At 35.6% G+C, this 26,378-nt stretch overlaps 4 protein-coding genes, 1 non-coding gene and 3 pseudogenes across 5 annotated transcripts; 2 read left to right on the top strand and 6 right to left on the bottom strand.

Moving 5' to 3' along the window:
- Positions 1 to 1,879: 1,879 nt before the first annotated feature.
- LOC132169865 (F-box/kelch-repeat protein At3g23880-like) lies at positions 1,880 to 2,969 on the bottom strand. The gene has a single exon (XM_059580816.2). The coding sequence runs from the start codon at positions 2,960 to 2,962 to the stop codon at positions 1,955 to 1,957; it is 1,008 nt and encodes a 335-aa protein (XP_059436799.2). The 5' UTR covers positions 2,963 to 2,969; the 3' UTR covers positions 1,880 to 1,954.
- Positions 2,970 to 3,474: 505 nt separating this feature from the next.
- Positions 3,475 to 4,735, bottom strand: LOC132169864 (F-box/kelch-repeat protein At3g23880). The gene is made up of 2 exons (XM_088518082.1): positions 3,958 to 4,735; positions 3,475 to 3,858 (listed from the first exon to the last, which is right to left on the bottom strand). The coding sequence occupies exons 1-2, from the start codon at positions 4,687 to 4,689 to the stop codon at positions 3,532 to 3,534; spliced, it is 1,059 nt and encodes a 352-aa protein (XP_088374208.1). The 5' UTR covers positions 4,690 to 4,735; the 3' UTR covers positions 3,475 to 3,531.
- Positions 4,695 to 7,633, top strand: LOC132169863 (uncharacterized; annotated as a pseudogene).
- Positions 7,634 to 9,926: 2,293 nt separating this feature from the next.
- Positions 9,927 to 11,171, bottom strand: LOC132169861 (F-box/kelch-repeat protein At3g23880-like; annotated as a pseudogene).
- Positions 11,172 to 15,041: 3,870 nt separating this feature from the next.
- Positions 15,042 to 18,158, bottom strand: LOC132169859 (F-box/kelch-repeat protein At3g23880-like; annotated as a pseudogene).
- Positions 18,159 to 20,440: 2,282 nt separating this feature from the next.
- Positions 20,441 to 21,899, bottom strand: LOC132172057 (putative F-box protein At3g10430). The gene has a single exon (XM_059583490.2). It carries the CDS (start codon positions 21,813 to 21,815, stop codon positions 21,027 to 21,029), a length of 789 nt encoding a protein of 262 aa, XP_059439473.1. The 5' UTR covers positions 21,816 to 21,899; the 3' UTR covers positions 20,441 to 21,026.
- A 707-nt stretch (positions 21,900 to 22,606) lies between these two features.
- On the bottom strand, positions 22,607 to 25,479 carry LOC132168704 (tetraspanin-19). Its single transcript, XM_059579727.2, has 6 exons — positions 24,861 to 25,479; positions 24,330 to 24,429; positions 23,634 to 23,714; positions 23,425 to 23,529; positions 23,019 to 23,207; positions 22,607 to 22,893 (listed from the first exon to the last, which is right to left on the bottom strand). The coding sequence occupies exons 1-6, from the start codon at positions 25,025 to 25,027 to the stop codon at positions 22,882 to 22,884; spliced, it is 654 nt and encodes a 217-aa protein (XP_059435710.2). The 5' UTR covers positions 25,028 to 25,479; the 3' UTR covers positions 22,607 to 22,881.
- A 116-nt stretch (positions 25,480 to 25,595) lies between these two features.
- TRNAV-UAC (transfer RNA valine (anticodon UAC)) lies at positions 25,596 to 25,668 on the top strand. The gene has a single exon. It is a non-coding gene; the product is annotated as a tRNA-Val (tRNA).
- The last annotated feature ends 710 nt before the right edge of the window (positions 25,669 to 26,378 follow it).

Below are 26,378 nucleotides of genomic sequence, written 5' to 3'. Positions count from 1 at the left end.
TTACACTTGAAACATCTAGAGTGATTTAAAAAATTACCAGCGCTTATCAACTTTGACTTCATATAATTCATAACCAAAACTTTTGTTAGTAGAAAGCCTTTTCTTTTCTTTTTCTTTTTTAATGAAACTTCAAATTTTCATTGTATAATTCCTAAATAAATGCAAAGATACTTTCAGGCATTGGATTTTATACAAGTAGGGGAAGTACTAAAAGCATTGACCAACAGGCCCTAATGTGTTGTGTCATTTTTATCAAACCTAACATGATCTAATCAAATAGCTCAATTGAAAATTATGTCCACTGACCTCATCAACCATATCTAAGTACCAAATCCTCTTCAAGAGTAAGATGGTGTCTTATGCGCCTAGTCTCCTAAGAGCTTGTTTGGAATTGCATATGAAAAATAAGGCTTTTAAGTTAAAAAAAGGTTTTTTTGGCAATACTTTATTTTTAAGCTTTTGTCAAGTGCGTCTTAGTAATTTTGAGAGTAAAAAAAGTCAAAAAAAAAAAAAAACTTTTGAAATTTTTTATCAAACAAGCTGGCTTTTGTTTGGCACGACTTTTTAAGTACTAAAAGTACTTTTTAAGCTTTTTAACACAATCTCAAACAGGATCTAAAGCTTTCTTATTTGTCTCATTGAAAGTAGTTTGATGATTATTCTTATTATAGTAGATGTAATTTGGAAACTAGAAGCTTTTCTTTTTGTATTTCAAGGGGTAAATTTCTTTGCATGCGTCTTCTGTGGTGCCTTTGAATCTGTAAAGAAAATTCAAAAGGCATTTTCTCCATCAAAAGTCTGGTTTTAGTATATATATATATTTTCTAGATAAATAGGAAAAATGGTTACAGATGAGGATCTTTCCCATTCTTGATCCGAATGGAAGAGAGAATGGGAGATCTAGTTTTAGTATATTTGAAATTTTATAACATTCTTTCCTTTGAACACCCTCCTAATAATCCCCACGGCCTTGCAACAAGAAGCATTAAGTAATTAGCCGCAATGTATTGATACTACTTTGTTAATCTCTCTCGCCCTCTCTCTCTCTCTCTGAATTCTAATCAAAGAGCTATATAAGAATATCATGAACCAGACAAGTATGCAATATATCCTGTTCCTGTCCACATTCTTTTGCTAAAACCACGTTGGAAGAATAGATGATCTCTCTCTACCTTCAATGCAGTGACGACAGAAACAACTAAGCACATCTCCATGATTTCCCCAATTCTGCATTCTCTCCCCTGTTCCAACACAATCTCTAACAGCAAGCCAAGTAATAGAAGAGTGACATCTTTGAACCTGAGTTTAAATTCTTTGGACTCATGAATGTAAAACGATTAACGTGTTTTTGCATTTTGACATAATCAGGTGATCCTGCTAAACGATTAACACAATGGAGGATATTTCTTATGCCTTCAAAGCATATAAACTTCTGTTAGTAGAACAAGATAGAAAGCCTTTTCCTTTTCTTTTTTTTTTTTTTGAATAAAACTTCAAATTTTCAATATATAATTCTAAATAAATGCCACCATTAATAAGCCAAGATACTTTTAGGCATTGGATTTTATGAAAATAGGGGGAGTACCGAAAAACATTGACCAACAGTTCCTAATGTGCTATGTCATTTAAAAAAAAAAATCAAATTTGACCTCTATTCAAATAGCTCAATTTTGAAAATTATGTCCACAGAACTCATCAACCACATCCAAGTACCAAAACCTCTTCAAGAGTAAATTTTTAACATAAAGCAGAAAGGAGATATATGAAATACTAAACATATGGGACTGACAAAATAATCGGGACTGACAAAATAATTCTGCATGATATATATAAAAAAAAGATCATGTGCAAAGAATTGATATAGATAGAAAGATGGCCATTGTCAACAACTGTCCTGCTCTTGAAATTCATTTCCTCCCTTGACAGAAACTAGGGTCTCCATGTAAGTAATCAATTACAACGAGTATATGTCTGCATGAATTTGGAGATCAGTCATTTCTTTGGTAGAGGGGTCATACAAGACCAGCTGTCCGTTATATTTTTGCAAGAACATGGTGTCGTTCTTCCAAAATCCTAAGGGTCGATCAATTCTTGTAAACGGTCCAATAGTGAAAAGCTTAGTCCAAGAGTCCTTCACACCAACTTCAAGCAACAACCATTCGTAGATACTAACTGCCATAGCAATCGATTCATTCAACCAGAAGAAGTATCTCCAATTATAATATATAACATCATCTGGCAGCGGTGTTTTTAGGAATACCTCGTCGCTCATGTGAAATGTCAAAACACCCTCCCAATCATCAAGAGATGCCTCCCAAGAAGCCATCCCATTGATGTATGAATCTATACCTCTCAAATCAGCACGAATAACACACGGGGGGCTATCAACTTCTCTCCAAGAATTGGCACTTAAGCTACATAGCTCACTTTGGAATGAGTTAGGATCATAGAGACTAAGAAGGTTGCTTATCTTGTACTCATTAGTTTTGGCATCAAAACCAAATCCTATAACTTCATATCTGCTGCAATGGCCAGAGGATAAGCGGGGCAGATTTGATTTGGGGACAACCTTTGTTTCCTTAGTTGCAAAGTTCCATATAACAACATTGAATTCATAGTATGAATTATTGTGGAGACAAACGAGACCATTGCAAGAACCCACAACACACATCTCCTTGTCGATCCCTAAAAATGGTGGAGGTGCACGTTGTGTAAGGGATACTTGAAGTGTTTCATAAGAAAGCGTGGATATAACATAACTGTTGGTGGTTCTATTGAACATTTTAAGGAGAAGGTGGGTGTTGTTGTTCTTCTTGTTGTGTAGGAGGTGTTTTCTTATGAAGTATTGGTGTGTAATGAGAGCGTACCAGGATTTGCAGATGCATTTGAAATGCAAGAGAGAGACCACTGGAAGCCATTGCAGAATCTGCGTCACCAAGTCTTCAGGCAATTCCTTGGCCATCAACTTCAGATTTCTCTGTTGCTTTGTTTAGAGAGTAAGCACAAATGTCTAAAAGGGTTTTTGGGAAAGCAATCGAGTTATGCTGCATGTAGAAGTGGAATACGTTTCTGAAGGATTGCTGAATGCAGGCCACGTGTTGTAGCTCTTCAATGTATTGATACTACTTTGTTAATCTCTCTTCCTCTCTCTCTCTCTCTCTCTCAATTCTAATCAAAGAGCTCAATTTGAAAATTATGTCCACTGACCTCATCAACCATATCTAAGTACCAAAACCTCTTCAAGAGTAAATTTTTATAAGAAAGCAGGAAGGAAATATCAGAAAACAAATATAAGAAATACTAAACATATGGGACTGACAAAATAATTCTGCATATTATGTAAAAGGAAGATCATGTGCAGAATCCTTGTACTCCTGCTTCTTCGATCTTAAAATTCTCTCACTATTTGCTCCGAAGGAGTATAAAAAGTTGAGAAAAACATCATTTGACAAGAATAAGCAGAAAATATTGTCTCAGCACATCCATGCTGCTTGAAACACACTTGGAACTGAAATAAAAAGATGGCCATTGTCAACAATCGTCCTGCTCTTCAAATTCATTTCCTCTCTGGACAGAAACTAGGCTTTCCTTGTAAGTAACTAACCGCCTCAAGCCTCCACGAATTTGGAGATCAACCATTTGATTGGTAAAGGGGTTATAGAAGAAAAGTTGGTTAGACTTTGTCAAGAACATGGTGCTACTCTTCCAAAATCCTAATGGTCCGTCAATATATTCTGAAAACGGTCCAATAGTGAAAAGCTTAGTCCAGGAGTCCTTCACACCAACTTCAAGCAACCGCCATATATCAAAGCAGATACAATAATCAACCAGGGTAGTAACTGCCATAGCAATCGATTCCTTGAACAAGAAAAAGCTTCTCTTACAATTACCCAAACCATTTTTTGATAAGTTACAATTATCCAAAACATCATCTGGCAGCGGTGTTTTTAGGAATACCTCGTCGCTCATGTCAAATGACAAGACACCATCCCAACTACGATTTGATGCCGCCCAAGAAGCCATCCCATTGATGTATGTGTTCAAGCCAACGGTATAAAGCTCACCGGAACAACACAGGGGGCTATCACCTTTTCTCCAAGAATCGGCACTTAAGCTGTATACCTCACTTTGGATTATCCTTTCAGTGAATGAGTTAGCTAACATATCATAGGGAGTAAGAAGGTTGATTATCTTGTAGTCATTAGTTTTGGCATCAAAACCAAATTCGATAGAATCAATTATGGTCTTATAGCCAGCGGGGAGGAGGCGGGGCAGGTTTGATTTGGGGACAACCTTTGTTTCTCTAGTTGCAGGATTCCATATAACAACTTCGAATTCATCTAATGACCTAGCGTAGAGACAAACGAGACCATTGCAAGAACCCACAACATAAATATTACCCTTCTTGATATTCCCAAAACCCGATGGATGTGCAGGTTGTGTAAGGGATAATTGGAGTGTTTCATAAGAAAGGGTGGATAAAACGAAATTTTGGGTGGTTTTATTGAACATATTGAGGAGAATGAGAGTGTTGCTGCTGTTGTTGTGTAGGAGGTGTTTTCTTATGAAGCTTTGGTGAGTAATAAGAGCGTACCAGGATTTGGAGACGCACTTGCATCGCAAGAGAGAGACCACCGGAAGCCATACCAGAATCTGGGCCACCAAGTCTGCGGGCAAATCCTTGGCCATCAATAATGGCGGCTTCTCTGTTGCTTGGTTAGAGAGTAAATGTCTGAAAGAGTTTTTTTTTGGTAAAGTGAAATCCAAGGTGGGGATAGGGTTTATGAAGGATTGCTGAATGAAGGCCACGTGTTGCCGTCGACTATTCAATTTTATCGTGGTTTTCCATATTCATAGTGATAGTCCACACCTCGCATTGTGAGTGCCTATACATCAATCCAGCTGCCTCGGTACCCAGTAGGTGGTCTTTTTTTTTTTTTTACATGGCCACGCAAAGAAAGGAGGAAGGAAATTCGAAGTAGTAACTTCCGCTTCATTAGACGTGATTTACAGCCGATTGAACTATCCATTGGAGATCAGTACCCCAGTAGTTATTGATATGAACCCGGACCCAAATTCAAAAAGTGTCCCAACAATTTAGAATTTTGCCACAATAATAATTAATAAATAACCAAGCATATGACCTTTTAGAAATTTTGTCTTTAAAATTATTTTCAAGAATATTTACTTAGAAATTTAATCCTGATTGTTCTTTTGTTATTTGTTGCAGGCCACATCTGGGTTGGGTGCGGCCACTGCTTATGCTCTTTCAAAGCAAGGTTTCTGCGTTGTTCTTGGTACACCCCAAAGTTTGACACTTTAAATGGGTGCCCGAAACATATCTTCTGTTTTTTTATGTTTTGACACTGTAAACTCATTGTCATACCTAAAGGCTATGATACTAGCAACATCATGTAGACTCACAGCTGAAGGCTATGATCAGTGAATTTCTTTACTCGTGACCCTTTTTTTTTAATGGAATTTGGTTATTATCCTGAAACAAATTTTCATTGTTCATGATAAACCCAACCCATCCACGCAGAACATATTCCACCAAGTTGTATGAGTTTAAGCTTGCTGTTGATTTGTATAATTTGATCAAACTTGCGTAAGTTCCTTGGTGACCTTGCACCTCTAAATCTAACAGTACCATGCTCAGTTAAACTTGAACCTCATGGAGAGACACACAAGATTGTCTACCACTTCTCACAAACAGCCCTGTTCCTTCTCGGATCGTGAATGTGTCATCATTTACGCATCGATCTGGTAAATTGGTTCTTGGTTATGCATGTCAACCATTTTTCAGTGAATAGTCAGTGGTGATTTTGGTCTTTACCCAAACTATCTTCATTTTTGGGAAGAGCCTGCACACCTGTAATTGCTTTCTGTGTTCTACTTGCTCAACATTGACTTTGTGCCAACACAATAACTTTGGCACTGACTAGGAAATTTCTGTTTATTTGTGATGGATAGAATCTGCCTTCATGGCGGGCTAAGTTGAAAAGGGGGAGAAACAAAAGCTAAAGAAAGAGAATTGTAAATGAATGTTGGTCCCCAAAAAGCCATCAGGCTTAGGTTGTAAAGTTTCATCGATATAGTGGACCAGTGTATGTGCTAACACGCTGACATCTGACTGTTGTGCGGCCTGAAAACGGAAAAAGAAAAAGTGCACATTGATTAGATCCATCATGCTAAGATATCCGCATGATGATTGATTTGTTTAGTATGTTATAGGTTCTGAAGTATTCCACCTAGTTGAATGGCTTTATCAACATGAGTATATAGTTAGAAAAGTGGAAAGCCATACTTGCATCTACTAACAGACTACTGACAAAATTCACTTACTCTTTGTTCTTCAGTTTTTAATATGCAGGTTGACAAGGAAACTGTTTCTGGGAAGTGCTTTATAAGATCAAAACAATATCCATATGCTCGTATTTATGAAAATTTCTAATGTAAGATGTAATTGCTCCATTAGGTTAGGTATATCAGATTACCTTTTATCTCAATCCTAACAAGTAGCATGTCATTTTCTGTTGTAGTATGCCTACTGCTGTTCTCCTATCATGAGCTTCACCGACAGCTTGATTTGATGGAAAAATCTCATCAGGTCTCTGTCATGTATGTGATTACAAACTTCTTCTTCATTCTTTTCAATCTTTTGGGGCTTTGAACATATAATTAATTACCTATTGAATATGTTATTATCACTAAACTTCCTTGAGTGTAATAATCTGAATGCATCTTTGACCTTTTCTGGGCTTCATGCATTAAAACTCACGGGTTTCTTTCTAAATTTGTCTTATAGACACAACTTTTTGTCTGTCATTCTCTTACCATGCACAATTTTTTTCCTTTTCAAGGAAACCTTTAATCATCTGCCATATTTAATAATTTCTAGCTTTACTCAAATGCTGTTATCCATTATGCTTCATCAAGATCTTCTTATTAACAGTTATTTCTGCTTCTTGTTTGTTTCTGATTTTGTTTGATTTGAAGTGCTGTGGATCCTGGAACAGTAGAAACCAAAATTATGCGGGAAGTGCCTTCATGCCTTCCCTGTGTAGCGTTTATAGTATTGAAACTTCTGGGCCCCTTGCAATCACCTGAAAAAGGCATCAACTTTATTCCATTAGTATGTACATGAGAGATCTAAAATAAGATTGGTGGATGAGTGGCTGGTCGAGCCCTTATGATATATGCTTGAAGATTTCAATTTTCCTGCATGTTCCCTTGAGTCGGTTTAGTCCGAGAGTTACTATAAACTCTCAATTGAATGCAGACATTATTTTAATCTGCTGAGAATGAGGACTCTTTTGAGTTGGGTATGGTTCTCCATTTCTCCTTGCATGTGTTAGAAACACTTTGCTGAACTTGGATTTTGGTGTACTTTTGTTCACTAGTTGAAGAAAGAAATCTAAATAATGTATTCCGTGTCAATTTGCTGATTACTGAGTTAATAAGTTTGTTTCTGTTTCAGGGCAAATCTGGAGTATACTTTTTTGGTGAAAAGGGTAGAACTCTCAACTCTTCTGCACTGTCGCGCAACACCAAACTTGCACAGAAACTTTGGAACACTTCATGTGATCTGTTTTTGCAGTCACGGCTTTTTGTTAAGGAAACTTCCACTTGAGGATTGGATTGTGATAGGGAGGGATTCTCGGATTCTTTTCGTCAACTCTGAAAGAACAGAGAAAGATTATGCATCTGAAATGGTGGCAGTTAGTTTGTACTAAGCGGGTTGACTGCCGGCTCCTTGAGATGTGTTATCACTTCTTGCGTCATGGATGTTTTGGTAAATGAAGATCTGTAATTGGAACTTGTTTACATTTAAGCCTTTGTGAAAGTCTTGAGAGCTTTTCAGGAATCATATGGTTCTTTAAAGCAAGGCTGACAGAAGAAATGTGCAGCACAGCAATGGAAGCCCACTTGAGTAACATGTGCTCCACCTTACGAGTAATGAATGAAGGGTTTCTCTCTTGTTTCGAGTTGTACCCTATGCGAGCCCGTGGCGTGGTGATAGTGTTAAGAGGCCGACACCCGAAGTAGAAGAATGATAAGCAGTGACGAGCGGAGTCGGAAGAACTCGGGAGCATAGGAGAGTAGAGTATAGAACATGTCTTTTCAAGGAAAGAAAACAAGAAAAAAGCCTTTATGTCTATGCATCAATATTCATTAAGGGTGAATTAATTTGGGTGTCCGACCGTGAATTTGATTAAATTCTATTAACATACGAATCGAATCCATCATCTTCAATGGAGCCATGAAAAATGAAACCATCACTATAATGGATCAGATAATAAGTAATTTCTGTTTCATGATGGTCATGATTCTTGAATCCCCAAGTCAAAATTTCCGATTTGCTCGTTGATAGTATAGACATGTGATTGGAGCCATCAAATTTCATGGGGCCAAGGGCAACCAAATGAGCCCCAAGTGTGTGTTCCGATTTCAACTCTTTTCAATGTGTGACCTACATGCACTAGTAGCAAAAGGTCCTATACGATCTTTTTTATGCTTTTGTTTTGCTTACAAATTTTTCCTAAGCAAATTGTTTAGCATATGTCTAGTCCTATAATGTCCTCTAACGCATCTATTGATGGTCACGTTCATTTACCGATACAAATAATGAAATAGAACGTATCATACTTATGGAATTGTACGTATATGATAGATTATAAGCGTGCACTAGATGTGATGATTTCTATATATCTTGAAGTAGAATTATTTTTACAAATATTTGTCGTGTACACTCGAATGTCTTTCATTTCAAAGTTCTTGCTGCCAAACTCCCAAGATTGTTGTGGTGTATAAAGTAATTGTAAACAAATGTAGTTAATTAATTATTTTCTCCATATTTCAGGACAATTGGAAATCTGTTTCCACTTTCAAAACTGTACTTGATTTGTTCCCATTATGAACATCCAAGAGAATAAAATACACATCAACAAAATAAATGACATATAAATATAATAGAATAATGTTATCTATGTTCTTTCATGCGCAATTGGTCTTTTCCTTTATTTCTTTTATAGTAGAACTAGGCAGAAGCTTTTTTTTTTTTTTTTTTTTTTAAATGAAATTTAAAATTTCCAATATATAACTCTAAATAAACGCCATCATTAATAAGCCAAGATACTTTTAGGCATTAGAATTTGTGAAAATTGGGGAAGTGCTAAAAAACATTAACCAGCCCTAATGTGTTATGTCATTTTTTTTTTTTTGGAAAACTTCACTAAGGACTCCCAAACTTCCATCCGTTTTGAAATACCTTCCTGAACTTCAAAATCTCTCAATTTAGTCTCCTGAACTTTCAATGGCTTTCAATTTGGACCCTCCGTCAGATTTTAAATGTCACATGACGTTTATACCCCTGACTTTTGTATAAAATTATAACTTCTAAAACGTTTTTTTATTTAAAAAAAAAAAAATCAAAAATCAGGGATATTTTGATCTTTTTAAAAATTTTTAACTACTAAAATTAACGGAATGGTCCAAATTGAAAGCAATTAAAAGTTCAGGGGACTAAATTGAGAGATTTTGAAGTTCAGGGGGTATTTCAAAATGGGTGAAAGTTTGAGAGTCCTTAGTGAAGTTTCCCCCCCCCTTTTTTATTTTTTTTTATCACATCTGACCTCTAATCAAAGAGCTCAATTTTGAAAACTATGTCCAATGACCCCATCAACCACATCTAAGTACCAAAACCTCTTCAAGAGTAAATTGCTAGATGGAAAGAAATATCAAAAAACAAACATAAGAAATACTAAACATATGGAAGAATGAAAAAAATAATTCCACAAGAAATGTAAAAGACATATCATCTGCAGAACCCTTGTACTCCTTTAATCTCAAAACTCTCTCTTTATTGCTCCAAAAGAGTATAAATTTTTAAGAAAGACATCATTTGACAATAATAAGCAGAAAATATTATCACAACACATGTATGCGGCTTGAAACATGCTTGGAGCAGATATAGAAGATGGCCCTCTAGCATTGTCAACAACTGTTCTGCTTTTCAAATTCATTTCCTCCCATTAACGGAAACTAGGGTCTCCTTGTAAGTAACCAATTGCGACAAGAATTTTTCTCCCGGAATTTGGAGATTAGTCATTTCTTTGGTTGAGGGGTCATACAAGACCATCTGTCCGTTATAACTTGTAAAGAGCACGGCGTCGTTCGTCCAAAATCCTGAAGGTTGGGGTTGCATAATATCTGTGATTGGTCCAACAGTGAAAAGCCTAGTCCAGGAGTCCTTAACACCAACTTCAAGCAACAACCATATATCACAGCAAATCTCCAACCATTCTTTATCCCTGCTCCAAAATGCAACAGCAATCGATTCATTCAACACAAAAAAGTTTCTCCAAGCACTACCATCCCAAACACGCTTTGGCGGCTGCGTTTTTAGGAATACCTCGCTGCTCATGTCAAATGACAAAACCCCCTCCCAATGATCATCAAAATCAAATGCCTCCCAAGAAGCCATCCCATTGATGTATGTATCAATAGGTGTAACATCAATTAAACCTGGGCGGCTATCAACTTTTCTCCAAGAATTGGCACTTAAGCTATATACCTCACTAAATCTATAACAGGGGACATGGCCATCAGAATCACTTTCGTAGGAATCAAAGAGACTAAAAAATTTTATTATCTTGTAGTCACTAGTTTTGGCATCAAACCAAACCCGATACCAGACTTGATGCGATACTTGTAAGAGAAGCGGGACAGTCTTGAATTGGGGACAACCTTTGTTTCCTTAGTTGCAGGGCTCCATATGACAACATTCAATGCATCGTAATCGCAGAGACAAACAAGACCATCGCAAGAACCCACGAAAGAAGTGACCTCAGTAAACGGTAGAGGTAGAGGTTGTGTAAGGGTTGCTGGGAGTGTTTCATAAGAAATCGTGGATACAACTTTATCTTTGGTAGTTTTGTCGCGCCAGAGGAGGAGGAGGGTGTTGTTGTTCTTGTTGTGTAGGAGGTGTTTTCTGATGAAGTTTTGGTGAGTAATGAGAGCGTACCACGACTTGCAGACGCAATTGAATCGCAAGAGAGAGACGACAGGAAGGCATAGTAGGATCTCTGGCACCAATTCTTCAGGCACTTCGTTGGCCATCAACATCGGAAGAGGGTTACTTAGCAGTCGGCAGGGTTTAGGGTTTTAGTTTCGACAAAAGAGGATGCGTTGTCTTTATGAATTTCTTCCTCTCTCTCGCTGTTTATCTACTTTTTTGTATGGGCTTAGGCTTCAATGCCAGGCTTTTGAGTTGGCAGGAGTCAAGCCCAGTACTCTGCGACTCCCAGCTTCCCACGACCGACTGAAATGTTTGCTAGATATACTCCTTTTTTTTATATACTGTAAATTTTTTTTTAAAAAAAAAACTATGATTATGAAGGATACTTTATTGCCTATTATGTAAAATGATGGTTTGTATATAAAAAAAAGTTGAAGAAGACCATTCCGGAACAAGAAAACAACAAGATTTGATCTCGATGAAATAATAAATCAATGAGAAGTTCCTTTGATAAGTTTGGTAGATTACATTTAAGAAAAAATTTACATGCCCCTTAAACTATCATCTAATTGACAATGTCCCTCAAAACTACTAAAAATTGACATTGTTCCCCAATGACAAAAATACCCTTAATAAAATAAAATAACCATTTTTTTAATTTATTGGAGTACTTTGTTTTATTGAGAAAAAAAAAAAAAAATTATGGTCACTTTTGTCTTTTGGCTGGCCTTAGGGAACATTGTCAATTATTTGATAGTTTAAAGAGATATTGTCATAATTAGATAGTAGTTTGAGGGGATACTTTTATAACAGAAAGAAAAGATTATTACTAATGGTAACATCTCACTTGGGTAGAGAGCTATTTTTGTAGCTAAAGCTCTTCAATGTTATATTTAAGAAGGTTAATACATACCATAATTCGGTAATATATATTGCTCAAAAGAAAGGTTTTCCTATAGTAAAGTTCCCATAATATTGTATCCGAAGGAAAATATACAAAATCCAACAATGAAAACAATGACCCAACTTGTAATTGTAACATACATGCAGAGTCGCAGACACTAAATCATAAGCTCTAGCTTTCATCATTTCCACCTAAACATCAAACCCATAAATCTCAGAACTCATGTTTGAGGAATTTGACATTGCACTCTTCACTTGTTTGCCTGAGAAGAAATCAAATGGGAAAAAAAAGAAAAGAAAAGAAAAGAAAATCATAATTCTTCACTGAGAAAATTGAAAAAAAGAAAAAGAAAAAAGTATGCTATCAATGGATTATGGAAGTTGAGAATGGAAACTTACATTCCAGGTCTTATTATTGGTGGCAAAGTGTGTGTCAGATATGACATTAATATATGGTGGTGTCTGAGCTTTATTATTTATGAATAGAAGCCTCTCGGAAGCATAATCCCTCCTCACTATCATAATTGTAATAAAATTCGTGGTTTGGCCCAAAAGAGTTCTTAGAGCCACAGCCAATAAAATTGAAAGTCCCTACATATACAATCTACTAAAAAATTTCTTCACATATTGTAGTAGAATTTTAGATTTTTAAGACTTAGATCAAAGAGCCCACTAGCCATTATGTTCACTCTTTATATATATATATATATATATATATATATATATATATATCTTTTTTCTAATAAAAAATTTGCATTTATTTTATTTTCCTTTACATTAAGAAAAACTGAAATAATTTATATTTTCTTTCTTCACAAACATGCTAGACTCAAAATTACCTGTGCCAAGGTGATCAACAAGCCTATCCATTTGCAAATATCAAAGTTTGACTCTACAAAATCTTCGAAATGATGATCACCATATACTATGTTGATTTTAAGGCTAGCAATATTGAGGACATGAGCCTGAGAGTGGGGACACATGTTCTAAAATTTGTGCCTAGCTTGAGCTGTGTGCAGTAAATACGCCATGGATAAAACTGTTTTATGTTCTTGAAAAAAAGCAGAAGACACATGTAGTATGGTGGTCTAAAATCTAATTTCATTAAAAAAAAAAAAAAAAGGTTAAAAAAGAGGTTTTTTTTCCTAATTAAAAAGGCAAGCGGGACAGATCAACTGTAGCTATTCTACCTGGGCATAACTACCTGAACTTGACCATAGTAGTACTTGCCTGCTGGGAGTCGTACAAGAGAGGCCTAGACGGTGAGAACTACAGGTACTCTCCCAAGTTCAATTGGGCCATAGTCTAACATAGGCTCATTAAGGCATCAATGAAACTCAAAGCAGCTAATACTAATATGATTGAATATTCCTATTTTGATAGTCAAACTCTCACCCTAATACATTCCCAATCATTTTGAAAATTTTCTTAAAACCACCGAACCACCACTACTAATAATTTAAAAGCTCACTTTTGAATCATAAGAAATGCTCCTATCATTTACACAGCGATATGAAATTGAGAAGGATACACATGAAAGGCAATAACCATGTGCACAATCGGCAGAAATATGACCTAGGAAAGTTATCACACACAAGGTAACACCACTCCCAAGAAAAGTGTATATGAAGCTGCAATTTCAAGAGGAATCAAACTTCAAACTAAATATCAGTAACAAGTAAAACAGAGAAGTTTTCAATGGTCAAAATGTATTGAACAAATAAGCTTTCCTAAAAGTCATTAATTTTTTTTTTTTTTTTTTTTTTAGGGAAAATCAATATGATCTCATTAATAATAGTCAAGAGTATAAAAGCTTTTACAATCACAGAACATACAATTCTGTAAGATCATAGCCAAAGCTAAAAGATTACATGTCAAAAAATCGAAAACATAACAGATCTTACAATGAAAAACCAATATATGGCGTCAAACATCCGCTATCCTAGCCCGATCTTCAGATTATAGAACAGATCTGCTAACGCAGACTCCTTCTGGGAGCACAGGAAGCCATTTCCCATGTATGAGCAAAATACTCACACCCAAACCATTCCCCTCTCGACCCGAAAGCCAAAAGCATTATTCACGTCCTCAGCCCAACAGCTAGGACCATAAAATAAAAACAACAACAAAACAAAAAACCCCCACAAGCAACAGTAGAGAAGCACGGCATCGTAGACATCCCTTCGGAAGACACGCCTTGGTTGAAGAAAATGATCAGATCTAAGGTTGAAGAGACTAGATCTGGATCTAGATCTAGATCTACAATTTAGATTTAAAGCAACCCGTCAGAAACGGAGACTAGTAGAACCTACAGAGAAGACGCCGAGTACTGCTACCATGAAAGGGGAGGAGGAAATATCTAGATTTAGATCTTCCCTCCTCTTGAAGTTTTTCTTAGTGTTGTTTAGATGAAAAGAGAGAGATGAATTCTAGAGAAAAGTCATTAATTTTACCAAAATATTGATCAGCATTTGTATCAACTTCTTGATTTAATATCATCCTTATGGGGGTAAAACAGAAAGTGAAGCTTCAAGGAGCAAGCTGAATGAGCTGTGTTCTTCTTGTAAGGTATATTATCATAAACAAAAAGGTACATTTTTTCTTCCAAAAACATAGTTAAAGGAAACAATATAATAGAATTTTACTAAGGATAAAACCCCACTTCAGGTGGGAGTTAAATACTCTACCACTAACAGTTACCTAAACTCCCATGATAACATGTCTAACATTACTACAACTTCTCTCACACACGTCCCACACTACAACATGTAACTAAACTAACTCCTATTGTAAGACAACACCACTAACTCCATGCCTGCCCCCATTTACCAAGCCACGTTGCCGCATCATGGGTAATTAACATACATACGTGGCCCATCAAAATACTAAACATATGGGACTGACAAAATAATTCTGCATGTTATGTAAAAGGAAGATCATGTGCATAATCCTTGTACTCCTGCTTCTTCAATCTTAAAATTCTCTCACTATTTGCTCCAAATGAGTATAAATAGTTGAGAAAAACATCATTTGACAAGAACAAGCAGAAAATATTGTCTAAGCACATCCATGCTGCTTGAAACACACTTGGAACTGATATAAAAAAATGGCCATTGTGTCAACAATCGTCCTGCTCTTTAAATTTCATTTCCTCTCTTGACAGAAACTAGGCTTTCAATGTAAGTAACCAACTGCATCAATTTGGTTCCATGAATTTGGAGATCAACCATTTGTTTGGTAAAGGGGCTATACAAGAAAAGTCTGCGAGACTTTGCCAAGAACATGGTGCCACTCTTCCACAATCCTAATGGTCGGCCAATATATTCTGAAAACGGTCCAATAGTGAAAAGCTTAGTCCAGGAGTCCTTCACACCAACTTCAAGCAACCGCCATATATCAAAGCACATACCACCTTTATAGCGCCCCAGAATTTTCAAAGTTATTTAAATAAATTATTTTGATGATAATGTTATTTTAATATCAATTTTAGCCAATGATTTTTGAGAAATTTATGATGTTTCAGAGAGTGATAATTAGATAATGGTAATTGGTGAAATAATAGGGTAGTAAATGGTAAGAAGAATTGTATTGGTAGGTAGAATAGTAAAGGAATGTAGAATAGTCAATGGTAGGTATAATAGTATCGGTATAAGGAGAGTAGAATTGTAAATGGAATGTAAAATAGTCAATGGTAGGTATAATAGGGTTAGTAGGTGAAATAGTAAAATGAGGGTATAATTGTAAATGGAATGTAGAATAGTCAAAGGTAGGTATAATAGTATGGGTAGGTGGAATAGTAAAATGGGGTAAAATTGTAAATTGAAGGTAGAATAGTATTTGGTTTTTCCTATAAATAGAGCTCTTCTCCTTCACAAATTTCACCACTCTCCTCCCTTCTCTTACGCATATTCTTCCTTCTTCCGCTTTCTACTCGGTCTTTCTTCTTTCTGAGAGTGTTTACTCAGAGCAGAGAGAGAAAGGGCGAGACAAAGCGCTGCAAGAAAGAAAGAACATGAGAGATAGCGGACTTGAGAAATTAGTTTCAAAAGATATAATACATTGTAGCGCCCCAGAATTTTCGAAGTTATTTAAATAGATTATTTTGATAATGATGTTATTTTAATATCAATTTTAGCCAATGATTTTTGGAAAATTTATGGTGTTTCAGAGAGTGATAATTAGAGAATGGTAATTGGTGAAATAATAGGATAGTAAATGGTAAGAAGAATTGTATTGGTAGGTAGAATAGTAAAAGAAGGTAGAATAGTCAATGGAAGGTATAATAGTATCAGAATAAGGAGGGTAGAATTGTAAATGGAATGTAGAATAGTCAATGGTAAGTATAATAGGGTTAGTAGGTGAAATAGTAAAATGAGGGTATAATTGTAAATAGAAGGTAGATTAGTCAATGGTAGGAATAATAGTATTGGTATAAGGAGGGTAGAATTGTAAATGGAATGTAGAATAGTCAAAGGTAGGTATAATAGTATGGGTAGGTGGAATAGTAAAATGAGGGTAGAATTTTAAATTGAAGGTAGAATAGTATTTGGTTTTTCTTATAAATAGAGCTCTTTCCCTTCATAAATTTCAACACTCCCCTCCCTTCTCTTACACATATTCTTCATTTTTCCGCTTGCTACTCTGTCTTTCTTCTTTCTGAGAGTGTTTACTCGGAGCAGAGAGAGAAAGGGTGAGTAGACACTCTCAGAAAGAAGAAAGACCGAGTAGTCTCGCCCTTTCTCTCTCTGCTCTGAGTCAACACTCTCAGAAAGAAGAAAGACTGAGTAGAAAGTAGAAGAAGTAAGAATATGTGTAAGAGAAGGGAGGGGAGTAGTGAAATTTGTGAAGAGGAAGAACTTTATTTGTAGGAAAAGCCAAATACTATTCTACCTTCAATTTACAATTCTACCCTCATTTTACTATTCCACCTACCCATACTATTATTCCTACCTTTGACTATTCTACATTCTATTTACAATTATACCCTCCTTATATCAATACTATTATTTTTACCATTGACTATTCTACCTTCCATTTACAATTATACCCTCATTTTACTATTCCACCTACTAACACTATTATACCTATCATTGACTATTCTACATTCTATTTACAACTCTACCCTCCTTATACCAATATTATTATACCTACCATTGACTATTCTACATTCCTTTACTATTCTACCTACCAATACAATTCTTCTTATCATTTACTATTCTATTATTTCACCAATTACCATTCTCTAATTATCATTTTCTCAAACACTATAAATTTCCCAAAAATCATTGGATAAAATTGATATTAAAATAACATTATCATCAAAATAATCTATTTAAATAACTTTGAAAATTTTAGGACGCTACAACCTTCAACTGTTATAGTAACTGTCATAGCTATCGATTCCTTCAACAAGAAAAAGTGACTCCAACGATCATTCAAAACATCATCTGGCACCGGTGTTTTTAGGAATACCTCGTCGCTCATTTCAAATGACAAGACACCCTCCCAACCACGAACAGATACCTCCCAAGAAGCCATGCCATTGATGTATGTGTTCAAACCACCGATATAAAGCTCACCAGTACAGCACAGGGGGCTATCACCTTTTCTCCAAGAATCGGCACTTCAGCTATATACCTCACTTCGATTATCCTTTCACAAGTTTCATTGAAAGAGTTAGCTACTTCGTCATAGGGAGTAAGAAGGTTGATTATCTTGTAGTCATTAGTTTTGGCATCAAAACCAAATTCGATAGAATCAATTATGGTCTGATACCAATAGGGTGGGAGGCGGGGCAGGTTTGATTTGGGGACAACCTTTGTTTCTCTAGTTGCAGGATTCCATATAACAACTTCGAATTCATATAATGACATAGTGTGTAGACAAACGAGACCATTGCAAGAACCCACAAAACAAATATTACCCTTCTTGATGTTCCCAAAACCCGACGGATGTGCAGGTTGTGTAGGGGATAATTGGAGTGTTTCATAAGAAAGCGTGGATAAAACGAAATCTTGGGTGGTTTTATTGAACAAATTGAGGAGAAGGAGAGTTTCGCTGCTGCTGTTGTTGTTGTTGTTGTGTAGGAGGTGTTTTCTTATGAAGCTTTGGTGAGTAATAAGAGTGTACCAGGATTTGGAGACGCACTTGCATCGCAAGAGAGAGACCACCGGAAGCCATACCAGAATCTGGGCCACCAAGTCTGCAGGCAAATCCTTGGCCATCAATGGCGGCTTCCCTGTTGCTTTTTTAGAGAGCAACTGTCTGAAAAGAGTTTCTTTTGGGAAAGTGAAATTCAAGGTGGGGAGACGGTTTATGAAGGGAAGGATTGCTGAATGAAGGCCACGTGAATGTTGCCCTTGACGGTGGACTATTCAATTTTACCGTGGTTTTCCATCTTCTAGAATACTGTAGCATGGATCGTGGGTCGTCGGCTTTGAGTTGAGGGGATCATCATCATCATCATCTATTTACCCAGAATATTGACGAATTTGACCCATTAAAACTATCACCATGAAGAGGACTCGTAGGTAGTAATAGTTATAAATGAAAATTTTATTGTCTATATTTCATTTATTTGGGCTATTGGGATTTGGATATCTTAAATCTCTTCTCATTTCAATTTAAGATTTGGACATCTTTATTGTAAGGGCAATGTCATTATTTGCATAAATAGGCAAACTTGCCAATTATATTTTGTAACTTATATAAACTCCAAGGGGTTGGCCTAAGTGGTGGAGGCCTTGGTCTTGAGATATCATCCCCTTCAAGGTCCAAGGTTCAACACCTCATAGGTACAAACAATCATTTGGTGCCACACCCCCTCGTGAAAAGTCAGCGGTTTAACCAGTTCTGTGTAGGAAAACTTCCAAGGGTGCGGTGTACGAGACCAAGTTTACTTTGTAGTGGTGAATCCGAAGGACCCTGCCTTGGAGAGGTATATATATATATATATATTGTGATAGAAATTTTTTCCCAAATATATCCTAAATATGATCAGCAGAAAATTGGATACATCCTAGTCCAATTTTACTCAACACGACTACTTCACTTATTTAATCTGGTTCAATTTACATTTTATTTGCTTTATTTATTTTTTATTTTTTATTTTTTATTTTTTATTTTTAACTCATTCTAATGTTTAATCAAAATCAACACATTTCATTTTCATACCGACATGTCACACCGGATAAATTACAAGAACATGGAAAACCGTCGAATCTACATTAAACCTCGACATAAAAGAAAACAATACAGTAGTTTGAAATCCCATTTTGTATTTGACAAAATCAAGATAAAAACAGCTCCAAAAAGTCCAAACACAATGAAAGTTTCCTGCACCAAAAGTTGCTGGACACGTAAAAGATAACACATTTCAAGGATAGAGCCTAATAACATTTAGCATTCAATCCAACATCTTTGAGAGTCTTGATAGACTTTGCAATCCCATAATTGACCTATTATTAGTTCCCGTACGGTTCCCCTCCCCTTAACTTTGTCATTCTTCCACAAGCTTCCAAATCTTAAATGTAAAAATGCTTTATCCATAAAGCTATACACTAATTAAAAAGAATATTTAATTACTATTTTTGTTATGATTGCAAGTGTCTCACATGGCTTAAGAACAATATTAACTACGTGTATATATGCTCTTGTCGACCACAAAGCTGCAATCCATTTAATCCCATATTTGACAAACTAGGTTTAATCTCATACTCAACATAGAACTTGCCTTTGATATCAAATAATACAAATCTTAGATAGAGCTTACTCTTGAAAACTGACTTGCAAATGGAGGGTGCCCAAAGGTTTATATACAAATCATTAAAATTATACTTAAGCCATGTGAGTGACTTAGGATTGTAACATTTTCCTGTCATACCAAAGAAAAAAAAAACGCAAGAGAAAGAATGAAACATTAATTTAGCTATCAAGAAGACAGACAGGATCCTACAATTTCCACAACAATGCAAGAAATTTTTGTACAACCTAGGATTCACATAATCAAGGCATCTTGCACAGAAAAAACAAACAAGAACGACTTAATAAATATATAACTTAAAAGTCGCTCTTTCAAGATTTTAAGAATCCTCTAAAACTAACATCAAACTGAAAGATGCTAACATTCTATAAAGATGAGCTTAGCAGTTAGCAGAATCCTTTTTTAAATTTAGCATAAGTTGTTATTTTATTTCACCTACTTCTTTCAGGCAAGATAATCCAAACTGTTATTAGTATGCCAACCTAGAAAGAAAAATCATAAAGCATTACTCAGAATGCTAGAATCATATCTATAATATCTAAATAACCTCTGACAAGCTTGTAATGGAAATTAAATTTTCACCAACCAAAAAGAAAATGCTCCAGCCTCCAGGACTATTAGAAACCTTTTGCCTTTTATCCTTGAAACCCATTGTTTCTAGCTTCTATTGATCAGCAGCACATTGTATGCAAATTTATTATTCACTACGTGTTGAGTGCCATAGAAGACTAGACATAAAAGTTTCTTATCTCCAGCAAGCATCTTTAACGTGCTATGTAATTTTTTTTTATCACATCCGACCTCTAATCAGAGAGGGCAATTTTGAAAACTATGTCCAATGAACCCCATCAACCACATCTAAGTACCAAATCCTCTTCCAGAGTAAATTACTATGAAATAGAAGGAATGAAATATCAAAAAACAAACATAAGAAATACTAAACATATGGAAGAATGAAAAAATAATTCCAAATGAAATGTAAAAGAAATATCATCTGCAGAACCCTTGTACTCCTTTAATCTCAAAATTCTTTTCACTATTGCTCCATATAAATTTTTGAGAAAGACGGCAGAAAATATTATCACAACACATATATGCGGCTTGAAACACGCTTGGAGCAGATATAGAAAGATGGCCCTCAAGCATTGTCAACAACTGTTGTGCTTTTCAAATTCATTTCCTTCCAAAATCCTAAAGGTCGGGGTTGTTTAAAATCTGTAAACGGTCCAATACTGAAAAGCTTAGTTCATGAGTCCTTAACACCAACTTCAAGCAACAACCATATATCATAGAAAATCTCCAACAATTCCCTGCTCCAAAATGCCACAACAATCGATTCATTCAACACAAAAACACAAAAACGTTTCTCCAACCACGACCATTCAAAACATCATCTGGCAGCGGTGTTTTAAGAAATACCTCGCCGCTCATGGCAAATGACAAAACCCCCTCCCAATCATCATCAAATGCCTCCCAAGAAGCCATCTCATTGATGTATGTATCCATAGCTCTAATATCAATTAAACCTGGGCGGCTATCAACTTTTCTCCAAGAATCGGCACTTAAGCTATATACCTCACTTATTGTATAACAGGGGACATGGCCTTCATAATAATCACTTTCGTTGGAATCAAAGAGACTAAAAAACTTAATTATCAAGTAGTCACTAGTTTTGGCATCAAAACCAAATCCGATACCAGACTTGATGTGATAATCATAGGAGAAGCGGGACAGGCTTGATTTGGGTACAACCTTTGTTTCTTTAGTTGCAGGGTTCCATATGACAACATTCAATGCATCGTCATCGCTGAGACAAACAATACCATCGCAAGAACCCACGATAGAAGTGACCTCAGTAAACCGTAGAGGTAGAGGTTGTGTAAGGGATAATTGGAGTGTTTCACAAGAAAGCGAGGATACAGCATCATCTTCGGAAGTTTCGTCTTCCCAGAGAAGGAGTAGGGTGCTGTTGTTCTTATTGTGTAGAAGGTGTTTTCTGATGAAGTTTTGGTGAGTAATGAGAGCGTACCAGGATTTGCAGACGCAATTAAATCGCAAGAGAGAGACGACGGGAAGGTATAGCAGGATCTCTGTCACCAATTCTTCAGGCAATTCGTTGGCCATCAACATTGGAGGAGGGTTAGGTTTAGGGTTTTAGTTTCGACAAAAGAGGATGCGTTGTCGTTATAAATTTCTTCCTCTCTCGCTGTTTGTCTACTTTTTCGTCTGGGCTTGGGCCTCAATGCCAGGCTTTTGAGTTGGCAGGAGTCAGGCCCAGAACTCTGTGACTCCCATCGACCCACGACTGAAATGTTCTGCCAAATGCTAAACAATAATTGTGTTGAATTATTGTTTCTTAGAAAAACACACACACATATTCTGAAGGATACTTTATTGCCTATTCTGTAAAATGATGATTTGTATATAAAAAAAAATTGAAGAAGCCCATTTCGGAACAAGAAAATGACATCGTAATTTAGATTTGATCTCGATGAAATAATAAATCAAAGAGAAGTTCGTTTGATAAGTTTGATAGATCACTTTTAGGGGAAAGTTCACATGCTCCTTTTAAATTAGCATCTAATTGACAATATCCCCCAAAACTATCAAAAATTGACCATGTCCCTCAATGATGAAAATACCCTTTTAATAAAATAAAATAAAAAATAAACAATTTTTTTTTAATTTATTGGAGTATTTTGTTTTATTGAAAAAAAACTTTGTCACTTTTGTATTTTTGTTGGCCTTGGGGAGGTCATTGTCAATTGTTTGGTAGTTTAAGGAGATATTGTCACAATTTGGTAGTAGTTTGAAGGGGTATATAGAGTTTTCCCTTACATTTATAAAAGAAAGAAAGAAAAGAATATTATTAATGCGAACATTTCACAAGGGTAGAGTGCTATTTTTGTAACTAAAGCTCTTCAATGTTATATTTAAGAGGTTAATACATACCATAATTCAGTAACATATATTGCTCAAAAGAAAGGTTTTTCCTGCAGTAAGCTTCCCATAATATTGTATCAGAAGGAAAATATACAAAATCCAACAGTAAAAACAATGACCCAACTTGTAATTGTTACATATATGCATGCAGTCATAGACACTAAATTATAAGCTCTAGCTTTCATCATTTCCACCTTAACATCAAACCCATCAATCTCAAAACTCATGTTCGAGAAATTTGACATTGCTCTCTTCACTTGTTTGCCTGAGAAGAAATCAAATGGGAAAAAAAGAAAAGAAAAAAAAAAGTCATAATTCTTCAATGAGAAAACTGAAAAAAGAAAAAAGTAAGCTATCAATGGATTATGAAAGTTGAGAATGGAAACTTACATTCCAGGTGTTATTATTGGTGGCAAAGCGAGGGTCAGATATGACATTAACATATGGTGGTGGTTGAGCTTTATTATTTATGAGCGGAAGCCTTTCAGGAGCATAATCCTCATCACTATCATAATTGTAATAGAATCCATGGTTTGGCCCAAGAGTTCTTAGAGCCACAGCCAATAAAATTGAAAGTCCCTGCATATACAGTCTATATATTAAAATTTTCTTCAAATATTGCAGTAGAATTTTAGATTTTTAAGACTTAGATCAAAGAGCCCACCAGCCATTATTATTTAAATATTTATCCTTTTTCTAATAAAAATTTTGCATTTATTTTATTTTCCTTTACATTAAGAAAAACTGAAATAATTTATATTTTCTTGCTTCACAAACATGCTAGACTCAAAAGTACCTGTGCCAAGGTGATCAACAACCCTATCCATTTGCAAATATCAAAGTTTGACTTTACAAAATCTTCGAAATCATGGAACCTCCCAGTTGGATCCTCAGGTAAATCCTGACATAGTGTGCCATAGCAGTTCAAGATAACAAACAATTAACATGTTAATATTGAAAACAGAAAATGGAAAGAAAGTAGGAAATCAAACAAGACAACATCACCTTTTCCCAGTCAGAATTTAGGAGTATATCTGCAGTCATTGCAGCCTCCAATAGCAGAAGCGAAATGATGATCACCATATACTATGTTGATTTTAAGGCTAGCAATATTGAGGACATAAGCCTGAGATTGGGGACACATGTTTCAAAATTTGTGCCTAGCTTCAGTTGTGTGCAGTTAATACACCATGGATAAACCGTTTTATGTTCTTGAAAAAATGCAGAAGACACGTCACACATGTAGTATGGTGTTCTAAAATCTGATTTCATTAAAAAAAAATGGTTAAAAAAGATTTTTTATTTTATTTTTTCTAATTAAAAAGGCAGGTAGAAGAAACCAATTGTAACTATTCTATCTGGACATAACTACTTGGGTGTGACCATAGTAGCACATGCCTGCTGAGAGTCGCACGAAAGAAGCTTAGACGGTGAGAACCGCAGATACTCCTTCAAGTTCGACTGAGCCATAGCCTAACACAGACTCATTAAGGCATTAATGAAACTCAAAGCAGCTAATACTAATAAGATTGAAGATTCTCATTTTGAAAGTCAAACTCTCACCCTAGTCATTCCCAATCATTTTGAGAATTTCCTTGAGACCACTAAACCACCGCTACTAATAATTTAAAAGCCCACTTTTGAATCATAAGACGTGCTGATCCTATCATTTACACAACGATATGAAATTGAGAAGGATACACATGAAAGGCAATAACCATGTGCACAATCGGCAGAAATATGACCTAGGAAAGTTATCACACACAAGGTAACACCACTCCCAAGAAAAGTGTATATGAACCTGCAATTTCAAGAGGAATCATACTTCAAACTAAATATCAGTAACAAGTAAAACAGAGAAGCTTTCAATGGTCAAAATGTATTGAACAAATAAGCTTTCCTAAAAGTCATTAATGTTACCAAAATATTGATCAGCATTTGTATCAACTTCTTGATTTAATATCAACCTTATGGGGGTAAAACTGATAGTGAAGCTTCAAGGAGCAAGCTGAGTGAGCTGTGTTCTTCTTATAAGGTATATTATCATAAACAAAAAGGTATATTTTTCTTTCTCCCAACTGGGTTCGAGAAATTTCCTTTAATCCGGTCTATTAAACTGACATGTTCAAAATGAACGTATTAGGCAACAACGTGGCACTTGTTTTACTTGAATGGTAGTTAATGAGGCAAAGACAAAGAAAAGCAAGAGCTCTGGAGTCACAAGGATCTTACCATAGACCGTTAGAATCAGCATCAACATCTGATGGCCCATCCAGGCCTCTCTGCCAAACTCTGATCATCCACAGACTATACAGAATCATTGCAATCCCAACCATGCCCATAACGGAATTTACACCTTTCAGCATTGAGCGCAGGCAGGTCTTTGCAATTCTTCCCATTGTGGCAATTTTACAGACACTTGGCGAATGTGAGAAACCCAGTGTTACAAATTTACAATCACACCTCGCACTTCAGAAGCTTAGCCTATTCAAAAAAAGAAAAGAAAAAGCTGACAAAGACAAGTTGTTTGTTTGTTGGTCAATTAATATCCAAGCAATTCCACATGACAAATGGGTTAAGATATGTCTCGTTTGGCAACAGTTTTGAAAACACTTTTCTAGAAAGTAGGAGATATGCATGGTGAAATGTTGTTTCTTTAATAAACTTTGGTGCCCAAAAGCGTAGAAATGACGAGGCATGAGGGGAGATAGGAAATTTCTTAGAAGCTGTCTGTGTGTCTTTTTACTGTTTGGCCTCATAAGCTTCCCATGCTGGGGATTGGACTATCGACATCACAATCTTTTGTCTTCTGCTGGAAAGAAATTTCGCTTCTTTTTACTTTGGTCGGGCAGGAAAGAATTCGAAGTTGTTAGTTGAAGTGATAGTTGTTTCTAGAATTTCTAACAACGTCGTTGCTGTTGTGTAGCGTTTATAGTATGTAATGTTGGAGTTTTAAATAAGAAGTTCGTTGCTGTGGTGTAGTGGTTATCACGTTAGTCTTACACACTAAAGGTCTCCAGTTCGATCCTGGGCAGCAACAGTATTTTTTTTTTTTTCCCTCATGTATACCCTTTTTCATAAGGCATTTTATCATGTATAATTCCTCAAATCTTAACCATTTTTTTTTTTTTTAAATTAAAAAATGATAAATATTGAGTTGGTAAAATGATAAAAGGAAAAAAAATTATAGACGGTATTTTGGCTGCTATTATTCTTCTCGAAGTTATTGATATTATCCTTGATGATTGATCTTGACTGCACAATGCTAAATTTCATATGTTTTCCTTCACTCCTTTTTCTCTTTTTTCTTTTTTCCTTTTTTTTTTTTTTTTTTTTTTTGTACATAAAGTAGGTTTTATTAAAGATATATTACAATTTTTATTATAACTCCTTATCAATAAATTGATGTTGCAATTCACGCTTCAGCTATAATTAAATTTAATTATTTAGTGATTGACTTGTTACATGTCACCTGAACATACAAACTGACCTGGCATTCCACATTAGCTACAACCAAATCTACTTGTTTAATAACTGACACATTAAATACCGTGTGAAATTATAACATCCGTCAGTTTATGAAAAATTTATAATAAAAGTTATAGTATCTCTAACGACACCATTTCTAAACTCCCACAATTTGAAAATGTTTTTATCCCAAAATTGCTCTTTCATTTTTCATTTCCTTTGTCACGATTAAAAACTTAACATGTTCCCGTCACCTATCAATTGCGGTGACCGGGAACAACA

This window comes from Corylus avellana, chromosome 1, assembly GCF_965113065.1.
Source record: "Corylus avellana chromosome 1, dhCorAvel1.hap1.2, whole genome shotgun sequence".
NCBI lineage: Eukaryota > Viridiplantae > Streptophyta > Magnoliopsida > Fagales > Betulaceae > Corylus > Corylus avellana.
This window is presented reverse-complemented; position numbering and strand designations above follow the sequence as displayed.

Coding starts and splice junctions, on each gene's coding strand:
- LOC132172057 (XM_059583490.2), bottom strand. CDS start 21,815: ATGTTGATGGCCAACGAATTGCCTGAAGAATTGGTGACAGAGATCCTG.
- LOC132168704 (XM_059579727.2), bottom strand. CDS start 25,027: ATGGGAAGAATTGCAAAGACCTGCCTGCGCTCAATGCTGAAAGGTGTA. Junction 24,430..24,860: donor GCTGATTCTAACGGTCTATG/GTAAGATCCTTG, acceptor TTGAAATTGCAG/GTTCATATACACTTTTCTTG. Junction 23,715..24,329: donor ATGGTTATTGCCTTTCATGT/GTATCCTTCTCA, acceptor AAATCAACATAG/TATATGGTGATCATCATTTC.
- LOC132169865 (XM_059580816.2), bottom strand. CDS start 2,962: ATGGCCAAGGAATTGCCTGAAGACTTGGTGACGCAGATTCTGCAATGG.
- LOC132169864 (XM_088518082.1), bottom strand. CDS start 4,689: ATGGCCAAGGATTTGCCCGCAGACTTGGTGGCCCAGATTCTGGTATGG. Junction 3,859..3,957: donor CATTTGACATGAGCGACGAG/GTATTCCTAAAA, acceptor TTCTTGTTCAAG/GAATCGATTGCTATGGCAGT.